This window comes from Eschrichtius robustus, chromosome 2 (assembly GCF_028021215.1).
Source record: "Eschrichtius robustus isolate mEscRob2 chromosome 2, mEscRob2.pri, whole genome shotgun sequence".
NCBI classification, from domain to species: Eukaryota; Metazoa; Chordata; class Mammalia; order Artiodactyla; family Eschrichtiidae; genus Eschrichtius; species Eschrichtius robustus.
Window position 1 is genome coordinate 26,461,668 of NC_090825.1, and position 19,033 is coordinate 26,480,700.

Genomic DNA, 19,033 nt, shown 5'->3' on the forward strand with positions numbered 1-19,033 from the left:
CAAACTCCTTCCCTCACTAGGCCCTACCTTAATTCTTTTGAAGAGGGCAGTGAGTGAAAGATTCAGAACTTAGACATTATCAAATAGGGATTTTTAGAAAAAAACCTCATTGATTATTTTCTCAGTATAATCAGAAATAATGATCTGATGTGAACCGTACTGACTTCTCATTTCTGCCGGTGTGGTTTCCTTTTGCTCATTTCTAATGTTTGCATAAGAAAATCTCTGGTCTCAGGCGAGGCAGATGAGAACCCGTCTAGCTCATTTGGAGCAGTTGATGTGCTTCCTCTGGTCTCTGACAGAAAAGTTTCAAGGCGGAAGCACGTGTAATTTTTCACTACATTTAACGAGAAGCGAAGAGTTTGCAGAGCAGCCCACGCTTTCCTTCCCTTCCCAGGTTGGAGTTTATAAATCATGTGTAATCTCAGGCTTCACTGTGCCCGTTAATCAAGCCCCGCCCCCAACTTTTGCAGATGAAGGAAGGACCTCAGGTGATAAGAAGGCCCAGGTGTGCAGGACCTGTTGGTCCCCGGGCATCCTCCCACAGAGGAACATTTGGCAGCAGCATTTAGGTCGAACCCAGTAATGTGTTAGACATCACGGATGTTGACAAGTTAATACATTTCTGTCTCTAGGCAGCACGCATGTTTAAGTTAAACAATCCAGAGGTTAAGATATTTTTAAAAAGTAAAAAACAAAAAGGGAGACCAGTAGGAAAAGGAGAGAGGGAAGCTCTCCAGTAGCCAGAAGGTGTCCAGTAGCCAGAAGGTGTGTATCTGGCATTTGTGAACATGGAAATGCTCGTGTGTGTAATGAGGGGGGTTAGACTAAAAGACCACGCCAGATGGGAAGATGTTTCATTCAACTTTTCTTTCCCCAACCCCACCAGCTCACAAGGAACCAGGAAAAGCCAGGGCCAACAGCCTTGTGTCTCTAGGAAGTCAGCGGGCCTCCGGGCTCTTCCACAAGCAGGTGACAATTGCCAGGCAAGCCAGTCTTCCCGGGAGCCCACAGGTCCTCCGAAACCCTCTCCTCCGCCAGAGGAGGGTGGGCTGCTACGATGATGACGCCAGCGACGAGGAAGAGTTTGATGGCGAAGGGGACTGCATTTCCCTCCCAGGGACCCTCTCAGGTCCCAGCAGGTCTCTGACAGAGGACGACTCTACATGCGCCTCAGCGGCCTCTTCCAAGGTCATGGGTATCAACCAAGAGGAACATCCCCAGAAAACCCTGGTCAGCAAGGCTTCCTCGGTGCCTCTCCTTGGCAGCTCGCTGGGCTTACAGGAGAGTGTCCCAGGAGGCGTGGGGGACACCCTTTTACGTGCAGCCAACCCGCTGGTCCCTTCAGAGGCCCCCGAGGGTAGCCCTGGCTGCCTGGGGAGGAAGGAACCGTCAGGATCGAGGAGTTCACCCAAGTTGGAGTGCAAAGCCGGATCAGGCACCCAGAGTCTGGCGAGCACGGACGGCCCCAGTTCCCTCCAGCAGAAGAATGACAACCTGGGGTCCAGGCACAAACCAGTGGCCAGGGTCAGCCCACACCACAAGAGGCCCGAGGCTGAGGCCAGGCCCAGGAGCTCAGAAACAGCAAACCTGACCGATGGAGCCAGGGACCCATGTGGTCCGGACTTGAAAGTCCAGGCCACTTCCATCAAAGTGGCTGTGACTGGTCATCAGCCAGGAGGAACTGTGGAGAAGGTAACTGATTTCTCTTAGTTACTTGGGATCTAGTGAGTATTATATGAATGAGTATGGAGCATGCTGTAAAGCATACGTTAATCTGTCTGAAAGAAAGGATAATGATTGGAGAATTATCTTTCAGTAGAGCCATTCATTTCAATACACAAACTGCTTGGGAGCCTGGTAATACTGCATCACCAGGTTGGTGGGGGGAGGTGCCTAGGTACTGAGTCGTGAGATCATTCGGCCAAAAGATGTCATCGCTCTCTTACCTGTACACAGGGCCTGCGGCTGATGATGGAAGGGCAGTGCTAGGCCAGTGAAGGAAAGCCCTGGGTCTGGTACCGGCTTCTCCACTGACTAATTGGTGGTCACTTGGGCAAGTTATTGAATCTTCCTGAACCACAGTTGTCTGGACTGTAAAATAGGGATGGTGCTGTCTGCCCTGATCATCTCCCAGAGTCGGGGTGACCATCAAATATAGGTTAATGGTGATTACGTCTGGCTGTCAATGTTCTGATTGATCCCTATTTTTTCAGACTTTCTACAGTGATGATGTATAGTTATAGCTACTCGTACCCTTGTTGTGAGTATCACATGAAATAAGAGGCATGCGTTCACTTAGAAACATATAATGTACCACATTAAATGCACGTTAATATTATTTATGTTTCTACTTGGTTACCAGTATGTTAGAATGGCCCAGAATTATTAAATGGTACCTTTTTAAAAAAATTTTAACATACCTCCACTTGAGCAAGGGGAGAGTAAGAGAAACAAACATTGTTTACAGTCTCCTCAACATAAATAATTTCATTCTGAGCAAAGAATCTGAGATGACTTACAAGGCTATACAGGTATGCCTCGGAGATAATGCAGGTTCAGTTCCAGACCACTGCAATAAAGTGAATATGGCAATAAAGTAAGTCACATGAATTTTTTGGCTTCCCAGTGCATATGAAAGTTATGTTTACAGTATACTGTAGTCTGTTAATTGTGCAATAGCGTTATGTCTTTAAAAATAATGTACATGTAATAACTTTAAAATACTTTATTGCTAAAAAATGCTAACCATCTGAGCCTTCGGTGAGTCATAATCTTTTTGCAATAGTTTCATCAAAGATCACTGATCACAGATCACCATAACAAATACAATACTAATGAAAAAATTTGAAATATTGTAAGAATTACCAAAATGTGACAGAGACAAATATGACAGAAATGAGCAGATGCTGTTGGAAAAATGGCACCAAGATACTTGCTCGATGCAGGGTTGTCACAAACCTTTAATTTGTAAGAAACACAGTATCTCTGAAGTACAGTTCTTATTCCTATATTTATAAAGATGTGTGTTCAAGTGGTTTGTATAAACATACAAGAGAGCCAGAAAATATAAAGTCATAAAAGCCATTCTAAGCAGAAGGATTTTTGATTTTTTTTTACCTTGTAGAAAAAGTAGAAACTCATATCTTTTCCTCCTCCTAAAAAATTATTACCTCTCAGGAGCACATGTTTTATTTTATTATTATTATTATTTTTTTTAACAAAGCTTTTTGGTCACAGGTTCAGTCATTTTTAAAAATATTTATTTATTTATTTATTCATTCATTCATTTGGTTGTGCCGGGTCTTAGTTGCGGCAGGCAGCCTCCTTAGTTGTGGCAGTCGGGCTCTTTAGTTGTGGCTTGTGAACTCTTAGTTGTGGCATGCATTATGGGATCTAGCTCCCTGACCCCAGGGATCGAACCCGGTCCCCCTGCACTGGGAGCATGGAGTCTTAACCACTGAGCCACCAGGGAAGTCCCAGCACATGTGTTTAAAATGTAATGTTCAGCTAATGGGTAAACACCTTCTTTTTAAAAGTATCACAAGTTTTGAATAACTATATGAAGCCAAATCAGGGGTTTTATTCATAATAATTTATTTCTATTACAATAAGAGCTCTTGTACTTGTGAATTAGTATCCCCAGTAAGAACTTTGAGCAGCATTTTAAACTTTTGTACAAAAGAAGTTCAATTTTTCTCACAAAATTTTTAGCTCCCAAATTTTATTTTATTTATATACGCAAAAGAAAATAGACTACATTGCCATAAGGTATTTACCCTCAAATATTAGAAGCTTAAAAAAAAAACAAAACTTTCTTTTTTGGCAAATGGATTGTCTTCCACTGTTTTTATTGAATACTTTTTAAAATTGAGATGAAATTCACATAACATAAAATTAAACATTTTAAAGTGTCCAGTTCAGGGCTTCCCTGGTGGCGCAGTGGTTAAGAATCCACCTGCCAATGCAGGGGACACGGGTTCAATCCCTGCTTCGGGAAGATCCCACATGCCGTGGAGCAACTAAGCCCGTGCACCACAACTACTGAGCCTGCGCTCTAGAGCCCGCGAGCCACAACTGCTGAGCCCACGTGCCACATCTACTGAAGCCTGCGTGCTCTAGAGCCTGTGCTTGGCAACAAGAGAAGCCCGCGCACCGTAACGAAGAGTAGCCCCCGCTTGCCGCAACTAGAGAAAGCCTGCTCACAGCAATGAAGACCCAACACAGCCAAAAATAATAAATAAATAAATAAATAAATAAATTTATTAAAAAGTAAAAAAATAAAATGTCCAGTTCAGTGGCACCTGCTGCATTCAGTGCTGTACAGTCACTACCTCTGTCGAGTTCCAGGCTCTTCTGCTGGTTTTATATTATATTTATGCCTTATTAGTAAACAGAAAATTCACTGAGTTAAACACTGTAGATTTCCCTCAGCAGATAATTGATATTTTACTAAATTTTTTTTTTTTTACAAAAATAGCTAAAAGATACTCCATCTGTTTCACCTCTTTCCTCTGCTGCCACCTTTGGGCCACTTTATGACTCCTTCACTCAGAGGGTAAATTTATAATAAATCTGATTTAACTTTTTAGCAAGTCTATTTAAAAACTTTTTTTTTACAGTAGGTATTAGATAGAAGAAAGGAAGATGAAGTAATTGACACTTGGCTAAAGTGCAATTTTGAAATGTTAATTTTATTTATTCAGCTTAGTCCTCTCCCTAACTCCCAAAATGAGGAGCTGATTTTGGTCTTGGATATCTTTTTTTTATTATTATTATTCCAATTTAACTGGGCATCCTGTGTGGTTTTTTGTTTTTTGTTTTTTGGCTGTGTCGGGTCTTAGTTGTGACACGCAGGATCTTTTGCTGTGGCATGCGGACTGTTCGTTGTGGCACGTGGGCTTCTCTCAAGTTGTGGCGTGTGGGCTCCAGAGCACGTGGGCTCTATAGTTTGCAGCAGGCAGGCTCCCTAGTTGAGGCACGCGTGGGCTCAGTAGTAGTGGCACACAGGCTTAGCTGCCCCGGGGCATGTGGGATCTTAGTTTCCCAACTAGGGATTGAACCCGCGTCCCCTGCATTGGAAGGTGGATTGTTTACCACTGGACCGCCATGGAAGTCCCTGGTCTTGGATATCTTGATGCAACATTATAACAATAATGCCTTACCTCTATATAGCCTTTCGTGGGTTTTTTTCTTCATTTTCTTATTTTTTAAATTAATTTATTGATTTTTATTGATGTATAGTTGATTTACAACGTTGTGTTAGTTTCAGGTGTACAGTAAAGTGATTCAGTTATATATCCATATATACCTATTTTTTTTTCAGATTCTTTTCCCTTATAGGTTATTACAAAATACTGAGTATAGTTCCCTGTGCTATACAGTAGGTCCTTGTTGGTTATCTATTTTATATATAGTAGTGTGTATATGTTAATCCCAAACTCCTAATTTATCCCTCTCCTCCCCACTTTCCCCTTTGGTAACCATAAGTGTGTTTTCCATGTCTGTGGGTCTGTATAGCCTTTTGTATGCTGTGTGTTGTAGCTGTTATCTCATTTAATTATCCTTTATTTAAAACTTATTATCCTTTATTTAAGCAAGTCTTATCATCCCCATCTTTTTTCTAATTTTTTTTATTGTGGTATAATACACATAGTATAAAATTTACCATCTTAACCATTAAAGTGTACAGTTCAGTGATATTAGTATATTTATAAGGTTGTGTAACCATCACCACCATCCATCTCCAGAACTCTTTTTATCTTGCAAAATGGAGACTCTGTACCCATTAAACAACAGCTCCCCGTTTCCCCCTCCCACCAGCCCCTGGAAATCACCATTCTATTTTCTGTCTCTATGATTTTGACTACTCTGTGTACCTCATATAAGTGGAATCATACATTTGTGGTTTTTTTTGTGACTGGTTTATGTCGCTTAGCATAATGTCCTCAAAGCTTATCCACGTTATAGCATGTGTCAGAATTTCCTTCCTTTATAAGGCTGAATAATATTCCATTGTATGTATATAACACATTTTGCATATCCATTCATCTATCGATGGACACTTGGGTTGCCTCCACACTTTAGCTATTGTGAATAACACTGCTATGAACATGGGTGTACACCTATCTCTTTGAGACCCTGCTTTCAATTCTTTTGGGTATACACCCAGGAGTGGGATTACTGGATCATGTGGTAGTTCTGTTTTTATTTTTTTGAGGTATCTCCATACTGTTTTCCATAGTATGGAAATGGCTACACCATTTTACATTCCTAGCAACAGTGCACGAGGTTCTAATTTCTTCACATTCTCACCCAACACTTGTTATTTCTGTATTCTTGATTGTAGCCATCCTAATGGGTGTGAGGTAATATCTCATTGTGGTTTTGATTTGCATTTTCCTAATCACCCACATCTTAAAGTTGAAAACACTGAGGTTTAGGAAGAGCGACAAGACCATAACATTTCTATTGGACCTTAAATCCAGAATCTGGATCTTGTGGCCTCTAGTCCAGGGCTCTTTGAATTTTCCCAAACCAGTTCTCTGTATATGATGTCTTAGGACATAGAAACCCTGAAAGCCACTGACAGTGACTTGTAGTTGTCCTTATGCCAGGACTCTCTGGACAAGCTGACCATTGGGGATGGACGAGTCCCCACCGACTGGGGGCCAGCTGGTACCCTGCCCCACCCAGATGCTGGCCACCCCACAGAGAAGCCGCCTGAAGCTGCACCCGAGCAGGGGCAAGAACCCGCGACAGGTAAGATTATTTTATCACTTGCTAAGCTTCAGGATGGGAGGGCAGAAGTTACCTTAATAAAAGTGTTATCGATATATGCGGAGAATTTTGAGGGGCAGAGAAATCTTACACAGGTTAATGACAGTTAAAGCTGCCTGCATTTAACAACTTTACTAGATCATTGTGCCTGAATTCATAGTTTTAATTCCATGTCAAGTGTGTCTGTCTTCAGCCAGTCCACAGCCTTTACCCATTTCCTGACATGTACCTTAGTGAATGAGGCATGAGATGAAACAGAAGCACCAAGCCCTCCCTGTACTTCTACACCGACGACATCCGTTACAAAGGTGGCTGGGCCTTCTACCCCATGATGTGCCATAACTGAGCCAATGTGCTTCCCATTATTCAGTATCTGGGGGGTTTCCAAGTGAAGGAGTATTTTGAAAGGTGATGTTATGGACTGCCACCATGTAATTTAATCTCCTTCAATAAAACCCTCTTAGGTTACACACTTTGCACAAAAGCCAAATTGCTGAACAAATTGTTCAGCGAGTGAATCACCTGAAAAACAGCCTTACATCCCCTCCTTTTGTCTCATTGCTACTTTTCCCCGAGGTTGGCACCAGCAGAAGCAGGAAAGTCATGCTGAAGGGAGTTCAAAAAGGTTGAGCAGAGAAGGACAGGAGGCCGTGGATGTGAATCTTGTGGTGCCCCCGGCCGTCCTCGGGGACCTGGGGAAGTGGTGTCTGGTCTCCGTGGGTGTCCTGATGAGCCAGCCTTGTTGCTGCCAGGTGCTCTCCCCAGAGGTCAGGGTTTAGGTAACTGTGTGGGCTACGGAGCCAGCCTCCTGGGCTAACCCCTGGCTGTGAACTCTGTGACCCCAGACACATTGCTTAACAACTCTGTGCCTCAGTTCCCCACCGTTCCAGTGCAGATGGTCGCAGTGCTGGGAGGAAAATTAACTGCATGAAAAACTCTTAGCACAGCGCTAAGTCCTAATAATTCGTTCTTAATTATTGACCCCCCCCCCTTCGGAGGGGGTAGGCATATGCAGTTCAGATGATTTGCATGGGAGATGTGGAGTGAATATAACATTTGGGGGAGATAACACTTCTCCAAGCAAGGGCTTTCATTGTGACTGAGGTTTTCACTCCAAGCTCAGACCCAGAGTTCGTAAGAAAATGCAAATCTAATGTTATCATGCCAGTTTCCCCATCTATTGTAAGATGCCACGTGCCAGAGGTGGACAGCTTAGGTCGCGCATATGCAGGCCTTTTGAGGAGGGGCCTCCAGGACAGAGTGGCTGCCCAGAACCCACCTCACGGAATGACTTTACTTCCCACTGTCTCTAGGCAGGTGTCATCTTTCCCTGTGCCTTGGAGATTCCATGCTTTTTCTTGCTTCTCTGCTTTGACTCCCTTTCCTTCCTCACCTTCCTTCTCATCGGTCTCTGGTCAAACTATCCCTCCAGAACCCGACTCAGGTCCGGACCCTCCTGTCACAGCTTCCCGGGATAATCTTACCTCCTAGGTCACCCACGCCCCCGAACCTGGTCAGGACACACTGGAGCTCAGGACAGGCTTCCATCTGTCTGGAGCATTCCATGTGTTTTCCCCAATTAGCCTCCTCTCCTGCACGAAGCAGTAAGGCCCTCAAGTACCCTGCTTGGACTGTTTTACTTTACTCTGTGGCTCACAACCCACGGCATGGGGCTAAACCCCGACGTGATCAGCCAGGGACTGAGAGGTTTGCAGAATCAAACAGAACAACGGCCTGACTCCTGTGGGGTTTGCCATCAGAGGGCAGATGGTGCACAGAAACCCAAGTGAAGGATTTCTGGTGTCCCCCATCTTCATAAACAACCAAAAAGGGCAGAAGCAGAGGTTCCTTCTGCCATCCAGTCTGAGTTATTTTAGAGCCTCTAAAGCTTGGTGGTATTTGTTAGATGTGAGCACTCTGTAATTTTAGAGACAAAAACAAGCCTACATTTAGGCTGTGGGATGTCTTTCTAAAAAAGACCAAAAAATTGAGGCTGTTTACAGTTTTCCATTTTTTTAATTGAGAGGTTTTCTATTTTCTCACCTTCCCCCACCCCCCCCCCCCGCCCCCGTATGTCCCCCGCCACCCACCTTCTGTTTACATTCTCTACACAGGACCCCACGGCTCCCCAGGCCCCCTCCCTTCCCCAGGGCAGAAGGGGGCGGTGCACCCTGACCCCAGCGAGACCTCAGCGCACGCAGGGCCAGTGAGGCCACCCGAGGACCCCGGAGAGACAGAGTCACCCAGGGCGCCTGAGTCTGAGGACAGTGCATCCCCGGGGACGATGGCGACAGCTTATCCTGACCTCAGCGAGACCGGAGCGGCCCCAGAAGAAGCCAGCTCGCCCCGCGCCACCAGGAAGGCCGCTGCCCACAGCGGAGCGGGACCCACGGCCGAGGGGGCATCTCCGGCCACTGCCATGCTGTCACGAGACCTCACGACCCTGGAAAAGAGACAGGGGGTTCCGGGTCACCACAGCGAGGCTCTGCGAACCACGGGAACCCTCGTCCCTGGAAACTGCCGGGGGTCGGCTCTGCCCCCAGGAACAGACTCTGGGTCTGCAAGGGCGCCGCGGGCCAGCCCCTGCCTGCCGTCACCGAGTGACAAGGCCCCCGAGGGGTGTGGCGGTGCCTCGGGGCCCGGCTGCCCTGGGGGGAGCGGGAGCAGCCCCGTGACTGACATCGACAGGCTCCTGGAGGAGCTGGATGCTTCCGGAGCAAGGCTTCCGCCGGCCGGGAAAGGGGGCGGGCTGAGCCGGGAGCGCGCTGCCCCGGGGCCACCGCGGGCCGAGCCGGAGCCGGACTCGGGGAGCCAGGCCCCCGGCCCGAGGAGGCCCGCGGCTGCCGGTCCAACCGCTTCCCCGCAGTGGGCCCACCAGCCTTCGGTTTTGGATTCCATCAACCCCGACAGACATTTTACTGTGAACAAAAGCCTTCTGAGCAGCTACTCTAGAAACCTCAGCAGCCAACACGAAGACAGTACATCGCTGTCGGGCCTGGGCGACAGCACGGAGCCGTCCCTCTCGTCCATGTACGGAGATGCTGAGGACTCATCTTCGGACCCCGAGTCGCTCACTGAAGCCCCCCGAGCTCCCGCCAGGGACAGCTGGTCCCGTCCTCGTCCTTGTCCTCGTCCTCGTGGGGCTTCTCACAAGGGAGACACGACGGAGTCTGAGGAGGAACAGGTTGAAATCTGTTCCGCGAAGGGCGCCCCCGATCCCCCCGCGGCCGCCGCTCTCGCTCCTGCCCAGGGCGCCGCCTGCCCTGCCTTCGCCAGAGCCCTGCCACCGAAGCGCGGAGCCCTAAGCCGGGTGAGCGGGGACACCGCCTCCTCCGCGCCGGGAGCCTTGGGCCCAGCAGCCCCGGGCCCTCCACGGCTGCCTCTTCTCTCGGACGCGAGCTCTCAGGAGCCGGAGACGCCCGAGGATGCACGGGCTGCCGAGGACCCCGGGGAAGCCGCCCAGCCTCCGCCCGTCCCCAGGCCTGTCCCCGGCCCCCCGGGCACCCTCGGCTCTCCTAACATGGTGAATGGTTTGGAGCATGACTGGCTGGAGGACAAGACCCCGCCCGAAGAACAGGAAACAAATCTTCACGCCACTGGAAACCGGGGCGCCTTCAGGGCGTGCCTCCCCGAGAACAGAGACCTGGCTCTGGCAAACCTGCACATCTCCGAAGTTCAAGACCCGGACGACTTGCTGCCGAAGCCGAAACCCATCTCCAGGCGGCCCATCATGGCCTGGTTTAAAGAGATAAGTAAAAGCAACCAAGGGACTCATCCGCAGAGCAAAAGTGAAACGGACCAACCCACGATGCCGGCCAGAAGGCCCGACCCCAAGGATCAGGCGCTGAGCTCCAGCCACAGGAAGGGGGTGGCCGTACCAGATGGCCCCCCTCCCCGGCTGAGTCCTGAGAATAAAGACCTGCCTAAAAAAAGCTCCATGGAAACCCTTCTGAGTACCTGTCAGAAACCCAAAGCTGGCCCTAAGCTGAAGAGACTGAGCATCAAAAGCAAAAGCAAAGTCAACTCCGAGGCCCCAGCCGCTCACCCAGGGAAGGCCGGGGGCACAGAGCACAGGAAAGCCCTTGTTTCACCCCAGACCTCCCACAAAATGCTTTCTAAGGTGGCATCACGCCGGTTCCACACAGGTGACCAGGAGGAACCGGACAGAAGTGCCGCAGCCTCCCCCCAGCCCCCGCAGTGTGTGGAGGGCAAGCTGCCCCAGGGCACCCCAGGCTCCCTGAAGCCCTCGGCATCCGACACCAGCATCAGGATGTTCATTTCGCCCTTGAGCTCCCCCAAGACCCTTCCTGAGCAAGGTGCGTGCAGTAGGCCCCACCCGGCTGTGCACTCAGAACTGGACCGAGGCTGCCCGGCTGCCCCCAGATCTCCAAAGTGTGGTCCAGAGAGCAAGGCTCCCCCTGCGTCCCCTGGGCTGGTGAGTCCCATGGCACCAAGGAGTGGCGTGTCCACAGTGGCCGGCAAGTGGGAGGTCCCCCCTACCGGGCAGGGCGAGCAGCCCCCGTCCAGCCAAATGGACTCAGCAGCAGAAGCCTTCCAGGCCGGAGGGACTGGCGACAAAAGAAGCAAAATAATCGCTGGTGAGCCCCTCGAAAGGACCAACCAGCTGAAAATCATTGAGATCTCTTCTGAAAGGACGCCGAAGAATGCGTATGGTGACAAGCCAGCTGAAAGTGACAGACAGGGAGGGTTCCTGGCCCAGGGCAACTGTCAGGAGAAGAGTGAATTCAGGCTGTGTCACCAGTCAGTGGAGTCATCCCCTAATCATCCATTCTCACGCACGTCTCGGGCCTCCCCGGTGGAGCAGGAAGTGCAGCGGTCTGTCAACAGGGCGAAACAGACTTCCTCCTCCTCCTCCTCCTCCTCCCCGCGGCTGCCGTCTAAAACGGCAGATCCCTGCCAGGGAAAGTCAGACCAGAGGGCAGACTCCCTGGGGATGCCCAGGAACGGCACGACAGTGGGCCCGGCGCTGGGTGACCATCCCTACTTCACGCCAAGGCCAGCAACCAGGACCTACTCCATGCCGGCCCAGTTCTCCAGCCATTTCGGCCGGGAGGGTCATGCCCTACACAGCCCAGGGCGCGCCCCTCGGGACAGCCAGATCCCTGCCACCAGTGGGGGCCTCCTCGAGGCCAAGGCGTCCAGAGGCAGTGTTCTCAGCCTGGTTAATGGACAGGGCGTGTATAGCGTAAAGCCCCTGCTGGAGACTTCGAGGAACCTTCCAACAACAGACGAAGGGGATGTCCTATCAGTGCAGGAAACAAGCTGCCTACTCACAGACAAAATCAAAGTCACCAGGAGATACTACTACTCTGAGCAGAACTGGCCCCATGAATCTACCTCATTTTTCTCTGTGAAGCAGAGGATCAAGTCTTTTGAGAACCTGGCCAATTCTGACCGGCCCACGGCCAAGTCCGGGGCCTCCCCCTTTCTGTCGGTAAGCTCCAAGCCTCCCATTGTGAGGCGGTCTTCAGGCAGCGTGGCGTCCGGGAACCTCGGCCACTCCAGTGACCCAGCAGCGAGGTTGCTGAGACGCAGCCTGAGTTCCTGCAGTGAAAGCCAAGGTGAAGCCAGCACCCTCATTCCCCCGATGACCAAGTCCCCGTCCAGCATGACTCTGACAGCCTCCCGGCAGAGTCCAGTGGAGGCTGGTAACAAGGGCGCTGACTCAGACCCAAAGAGATCACTTGGTCCTTCGGGAATCCCCACCCCCAAGGTGACCCCGGCCTCTCCCGCCAAGAGAAACAAGTCCTCGGTGCGTCACAGCCAGGCTTCACCTTTGTCCCGCTCGAAGCTGCAGGAGCTGAGAGCCCTGAGCATGCCTGACCTCGACAAGCTCTGCAGCGAGGACTTCTCGGCTGGGCCGACTGCCGTGCTCTTCAAAACTGAGCTGGAAATCGTCCCCCGGAGGTCACTTGGCTCCCCTGCTGGAGGCCTCAACGGGTCCACCGCCCTTTCATGGCCCGTGAAGGGGGCGGACAGGGCCTGTCCAGGGGGAAGCAGCCCTAAAGCCACTGAGCCTGGGGCACCCAGTTCAGCCCACGATGTGGGTGAGACCACCCAGGATCTGCCTTCCGGAAAAAGTTGGTCAGTTAAGTAAGTATCCACCCCTGCCCTTTTATGTAATTAAACTTTTTTTTTGATGGACTGGTTTTATGCAAAGATAGTGCAGACTTCCCCTGTACCCATTACCCAGCTGCTTCTGATGTTACCATCTTACGTAACCACGGTCCATTTGTCAAAAGTAAGAAGTTAACATTGGAACAACACTATTAGCTAAACAACAGACTTTATTTAGATTTCCCTGAATAAATTCCACTAACGTCCTTTTTCTATTCCAGCCTCCAATTTTGGTTTTAATATCATTACTGGGAAAATAAAGTGCCTGCAGGGAAAAATGTTTGCCAAAATATTGCTCTAAAGAGAGGCTTCTATAGGCTAGGGCACTTATGCAAAAGTGCCGAGAGCGAGCGAGAGAGATGGTTGGACAGGGAAAGCCGACGCTCAGGGGAGAATCGGGGCCTTTGAGGGTGACTGGAGTCAAACGGGAAATTTCTAATATGTTTTAAAATATTTCACTGGAGCCTATAGAATATTTAATATGTCTGAAATTTTCTGTTAAACTCTGGCATTGGTCTCCTAACAAACATCTTGGAGGGATCCCCAAATCCATAGGAATTCCCACTGCTATCAGCAGTGAATGAAATTCCTGTTCAACATTCAGAATTCTTCAAGCAGTTTGGAGTGGGAGTTACGACCAAAAGAGAGCGTGAAAATCAGAAAATACCTGCAATATGGTAGAAAGGAGATCATTCTAAATGCATCCTAGCAAAATGGAGAAATTGCTTTTTTCTTTAATGTTCTTCAAATATATTTTTATTGTTTAGTTTGCATCAACTCCTGGTCTCAGCGGGGGATCAGCAAAGACTGCAGTCTGTTTTGTCGTCAGTGGAGTCAAAATCTACTGTCCTAGCTCTCATTCAGGAAGCGAAAGCACAATCAGAGGTGAGTGAAATACAGAAAACACAGGAAGAAGGGACCGCTGCCACCTCAGTGCTCAGGCGTGTGCCACGGGCTCAGAGGGCCTGGGAGGGCCCTTCTCCGAGGGCTGTGTAGCGAGTCCTACAGCTCAGCCTGACTTCTGTCTCACTTGCTTGTAGCTTGCTTGTCTTGAATTTTTAGGTGCCAGATTGGTGTTTTAATTCCCCAGCAGCGATGAGTTACCATCTTTCCTACCCACCCCCACCCCCGCACTTGGTTTGCCTGCAGTGAGTCCTCCGAATAGGACGAGGCATCCTGGAACTGTCGGGGAATGGGCACAAGTACCTTTGTCCACCTAACTGGACATAAACTACCTGTCAAGGGAGCCACCTGCTGGGGAAATGAGACTTAATGGCTGTGTAGCCCTACCCCAGCCCTAAGTGTAAGAGTTTCAAAGAAGCTGATTAGTCATTACAAGTAAAGTTTTTCAGTAAATTGGATGTGACAATAAACAATAACAAAAGAAATGGTCCATATCTAACCCTGAAGCACATTAGTTTCTCAGAACTGTTCACTGAGATTTGGACCCTAATATATGAATATTTTCTGTCCAGAGAAGAGAAGCAAACATGAACAGTTTTTCTTGAGTGGTAACGTACCTGGGTCACGGATGTCACCCGAGAACACTGCTCCAGAAATTCTACTATTACCCAGCAGGGCTGTGACATTGGCATCTAATAAGGAATGAGCCCGAATGGAGAGGAGATGGGATGGAATAGAGACCAGTTCCTTTCAGCTTCCACCGCCTTTGGATTCTCGGCCCCTGGTTTGGGTCTGTAAAGTTAGGAAACGCCTTGAGACATACTGCGTTTTTTACTTTCAGGACGAGGGACTATTTCATTCTCTCCCTTCCTCCTTCTGTTACAAAGCATGAAAACCTTACTCTGGGATTTTGAGTCAAGGTGGCTCAGTGGGTGCACACTTTGCCAGGCTCTTTGCTCCAGACATTTTACGGTGTTAGACATGAGGTGAAAACCAAAAAGTCTCAACCAGCCTCACAAGCGAGAGGCACACTGTCAGGGACCACGGACAAAGCAGAGACTTTTTGTGTGAACGGGGCGCTGAGCGCCACCCTGGGGTCATCTTCTGGGCCTCCCTCACCCCCTCAGCCTGGTTCCATATTCACCACCAGCAGGTGTTGAAGATTATTCCTCCTTTGATCAGAATGCAGCTTGCTTTTATCTCTTTTTCTTATTGTCTTCAGTTAATTTCAGAGAGGAGCTGTGAGTAGAGATCTCCTCTCTCTGCCATCTTCAGAAGTTTCCTGCCTTGCTTTTTTCCAGAGTATGGTCTGTAGGTGTTGAAAATGGCCCTGCACACAGTGACTTCCTGTGACCTCTGGAGGTGCTGTGAGAGATTAGAGAGAGTCAGGAAACAGCCCTGGTCTTGTGACTTCAACACGCCCAAACCTTGGAGAGCTCTTGCGGTGCTTCTAGCTTCCCTGATGCTGTGCTAATTAAGTTTCTCAAAGAGGCAACACTTGGCCTGGCAATCAGCCTCTAGACGACTTGTATCCTCAAACACAACTGGAAAAAGAATTTGAATAAATTAGAATTTTGGTGATATGTCCTAGAATGCAGGAGATTCTCATTTTCAAATACTGTCTTTGCTCCAATAAGGCATTTAAATATCTGAGATCATTTCCCAGACCACATGTTCCTGTTTTTGTGAGAAAGTGTAGTCATCATTCTTCTCTCCAGTGAACAGTGTCTGAGCATATATGCACTTGGACTTGCCCATGAAGTCAAAATCCCAGCCCCCCAAAGTTCTGCACGATATTCTAGTGTTAGCACACGGAGCTTTGGTTTGAATGAACTTCTTTAGAGAGGTGTAAAATGCTTGGGATTACTCTTTAGGACTTAATAGGACTAAACACTGTTTATTTTAAATGTTGGTTTCTTTCCCCAGCACAATACAGAGGTGGTTTTCTCTTCCAACATTTTCACTTTCTCTCTCTGTCAAAGCAATCCTGGAGAGTTATTATTAGATTCTTTTTCTATCAATCACCATGTTTGAGAACACCTTGAATTGATGGATTATAAATCACTTCATGGGAAACCTAGCAACGCAGGTCTTTAAAATTATGCTGAATCTTATCTAGCGTGTGTGTGAAGGAAGTCCAAATTCAGAATAATTAGCCCAGCTGTTTTTTTTTTAATTTTAAAATCTTTTTAAGCATTTAGTTAAATGCTTTTATTCCAAGCATCAATCTTTTGATTGATGCTTGGAACACAGGACAGTCTTTTATTACTTGACCCTAGGACCCTACTAAGAATGTTCTAGTCTCAATATGAGTTGACAAGTTGTTTTAATGTACTATTTTTCAGCATACTTTGTGTTTTATGACTACCAGTTCATTAACTGCACCGAAAATCCAATAAGCTGAACATGGTGGAAGGTGGGACGTAAAACTTAACGGCCTCAATGTGCTCTTGTCCTATCTCTTGGCACCTATACTTCTCTCTCCTGCTCACAACATGGGCTTTGCTCAATTGCAGGCTTAGAAAATTGTAAAGAAGTCTCTTCATGACTGAATTATGTGCTATGATCAGATTTGGGAACACACAGTAGTCTGGTGCCGAGAATGACTTCTAAAGTGTCCCGTGTCCCTGCCACTATCCTGGTTCATATGACCTTCTTGGTGGTTCTATAGCTACAGGATGGACCCTCAAAACTCCACATAAGCACCACCCAGGAGGAATGCAGGATATTCAAGATGGCCCCTCTGCTTCCAGTATTGTGTGGAAGTGCCTAAAGAACCACTGGGGCTAGTGGTGACAAGCTCTGCAATACTGCGGGAGGACTGACATCAGAACTTCCTTACTCTGGCACAAGGAATATACTTGTTTCTGTTTCTTTTCACTAGAATAAAGAAGATATTTACTTCATAGTCTTGAATAAAAAAGAAGGCTCAGGTCTGGGATTCAGTGTGGCAGGAGGCACAGATGTGGAGCCAAAATCAATTGTGGTAAGTGACAATGTCGAGATGCTGTCGGAAGAGTCACTCCTGAAGCAGCCTCAGAATTTGATCAGGACAGAATTCATGTCAGTGGGTTCAAAGAATGCTGGTGTCTGTTCCCTGCCACCAAAACAAACAGAAAAGTGGGGAAAGTAGTACATAACGTTATCATTGACAAAGAGACACAGTGTTGTTTTTTTTTTTAACATCTTTATTGGAGTATAATTGCTTTACAATGGTGTGTTAGTTTCTGCTTTATAACAAAGTGAATCAGTTATACATATGTTCCCATATCTCCTCCCTCTTGCCATCTCCCTCCCACCCTCCCTATCCCACCCCTCTTAGGTGGTCACAAAGCACCAAGCTGACCTCCCTGTGCTGTGCAGCTGCTTCCCCCTAGCTAGCTATTTTACATTTGGTAGTATATATATATGTCCATGTCACTATCTCACTTCGTCCCAGCTTACCCTTCCCCCTCCCTGTGTCCTCAAGCCCATTTTCTATGTCTCCATCTTTATTCCTGTCCTGCCCCTAGGTTCTTCAGAACCATTTTTTTTTTTTTTTTTTAGAGTCCATATATATATATGTGTTAGCATACGGTATTTGTTTTTTCTCTTTCTGACTTAATTCACATTGTATGACACACTCTAGGTCCATCCACCTCACTACAAATAACTCAATTTCGTTTCTTTTTATGGCTGGGTAATATTCCACTGTATATATGTGCCACATCTTCTTTATCCATTCATCTGCTGATGGACATTTAGGTTGGTTCCATGTCCTTGCTGTTGTAAATAGAGCTGCAGTGAACATTGTGGTACATGACTCTTTTTGAATTATGGTTTTCTCAGGGTATATGCCCAGTAGTGGGATTGCTGGGTCGTATGGTAGTTCTATTTTTAGTTTTTTAAGGAACCTCCATACTGTTCTCCACAGCGGCCGTATCAATTTACATTCCCACCAACAGTGCAAGAGGGTTCCCTTTTCTCCACACCCTCTCCAGCATTTGTTGTTTGTAGACTTTTTGGTGATGGCCATCCTGACTGGTGTGAGGTGACACCTCGTTGTAGTTTTGATTTGCATTGGGAGACGCACTTTTAACACATAGCGAGTGACCTTTAAGATGCTGATACATATAAGCACAGTTGTCTATATCCTCATATTCACCTAAACATTTTATTGGCTTAAGCATTGGCAGGACATTAGAACTAACGGACCAAAACTTGCATTTGCTTATAAATCATCACTTCTTTCTCAAGATCAAAAACTTAAAATTTTATATCATTCAAAGGCCTCTGACATCTCTAGGGAGGCCACCTTCCTTGGACGAGGCCAGGTCCTGTTCATGTTTCTACTCTTATGGCCCCGTGGAGTGCCAGACACATCTGAGATGCTAGCAAGAATAGGGTAAAAATGCGTTGAGGTGCTGGTACTGACATTTTTAATCCCATTCCTCACACGGAATGTTTGTTTTTGATAAACCAAGTGTTTGTATGATTTGGAAAACTTGCCATTAGATAGTTCCTTTACTACAAATTTGCCCTTTTGCTTTTACTGGAGGTCATAAATGAACTTGGCTTTTGTCCTCTCCTGTCCCAGATCCACAGGGTGTTTTCTCAGGGGGCAGCTTCTCAGGAAGGGACCGTGAGCCGAGGGGATTTCCTTCTGTCCGTCAATGGCGCCTCATTGGCTGGCTTAGCCCACGGGGAGGTCCTGAAGGTTCTGCACCAGGCACAGCTGCACAAAGATGTCCTCGTGGTCATCAAGAAAGGGAGTGATCGGCCCAGGCCCTCCCTCAGGCAGGAGCCTCCCATGGCCAATGGGAAGGGCTTGCTGTCCAGAAAGACCAGCCCCCTGGAGCCTGGAACAGGTAAGGTACCAGTTCAACAACCAGCAGGGGCCTGAGCTATTTGTAATGACTTCGCTGAGAATGGCACTGATTCCACTGAACAAATGAGAACCTCTTCTTGTCCAGATGCCTCCACAGTGTTGGGGGTGTTCTTGGTCTTCCCTCTGCTCAGTTGTCTTGCTCTCATTCTTCTAGAAAGCTAAAGCCCTTCCCAGTACAGGGAAATACCTTATTTATCAGACCTTGTCATGCTCACCTTTGCCCTTGCACTGTCTCAACTGTTTGTTTTTTTCTTCTTCTTCTCTTTTCTTTTTTTTTGGCCACGCGGCTTGTGGGCTCTTAGTTCCCCGACCAGGGATTGAACCCAGGCCCTGGCAGTGAAAGCG

The 19,033-nt window shown here is 47.9% G+C and overlaps 1 protein-coding gene across 7 annotated transcripts in view; it reads left to right on the plus strand.

The window, feature by feature from the left end:
* Positions 1–19,033, plus strand: part of PDZD2 (PDZ domain containing 2) — a 193,731-nt gene that overhangs the window by 164,454 nt on the left and 10,244 nt on the right. For 5 of the 7 annotated variants that reach the window (XM_068535191.1, XM_068535194.1, XM_068535192.1 and 2 more), the window contains 6 exons: positions 890–1,695; positions 6,603–6,762; positions 8,895–12,894; positions 13,686–13,803; positions 16,706–16,807; positions 18,398–18,668. In XM_068535191.1, coding sequence (XP_068391292.1) covers positions 890–1,695; positions 6,603–6,762; positions 8,895–12,894; positions 13,686–13,803; positions 16,706–16,807; positions 18,398–18,668 — 5,457 coding nt within the window. The remainder of the gene's footprint in view (positions 1–889; positions 1,696–6,602; positions 6,763–8,894; positions 12,895–13,685; positions 13,804–16,705; positions 16,808–18,397; positions 18,669–19,033) is intronic. The other 2 variants (XM_068535193.1, XM_068535196.1) reach the window with 1 other exon arrangement.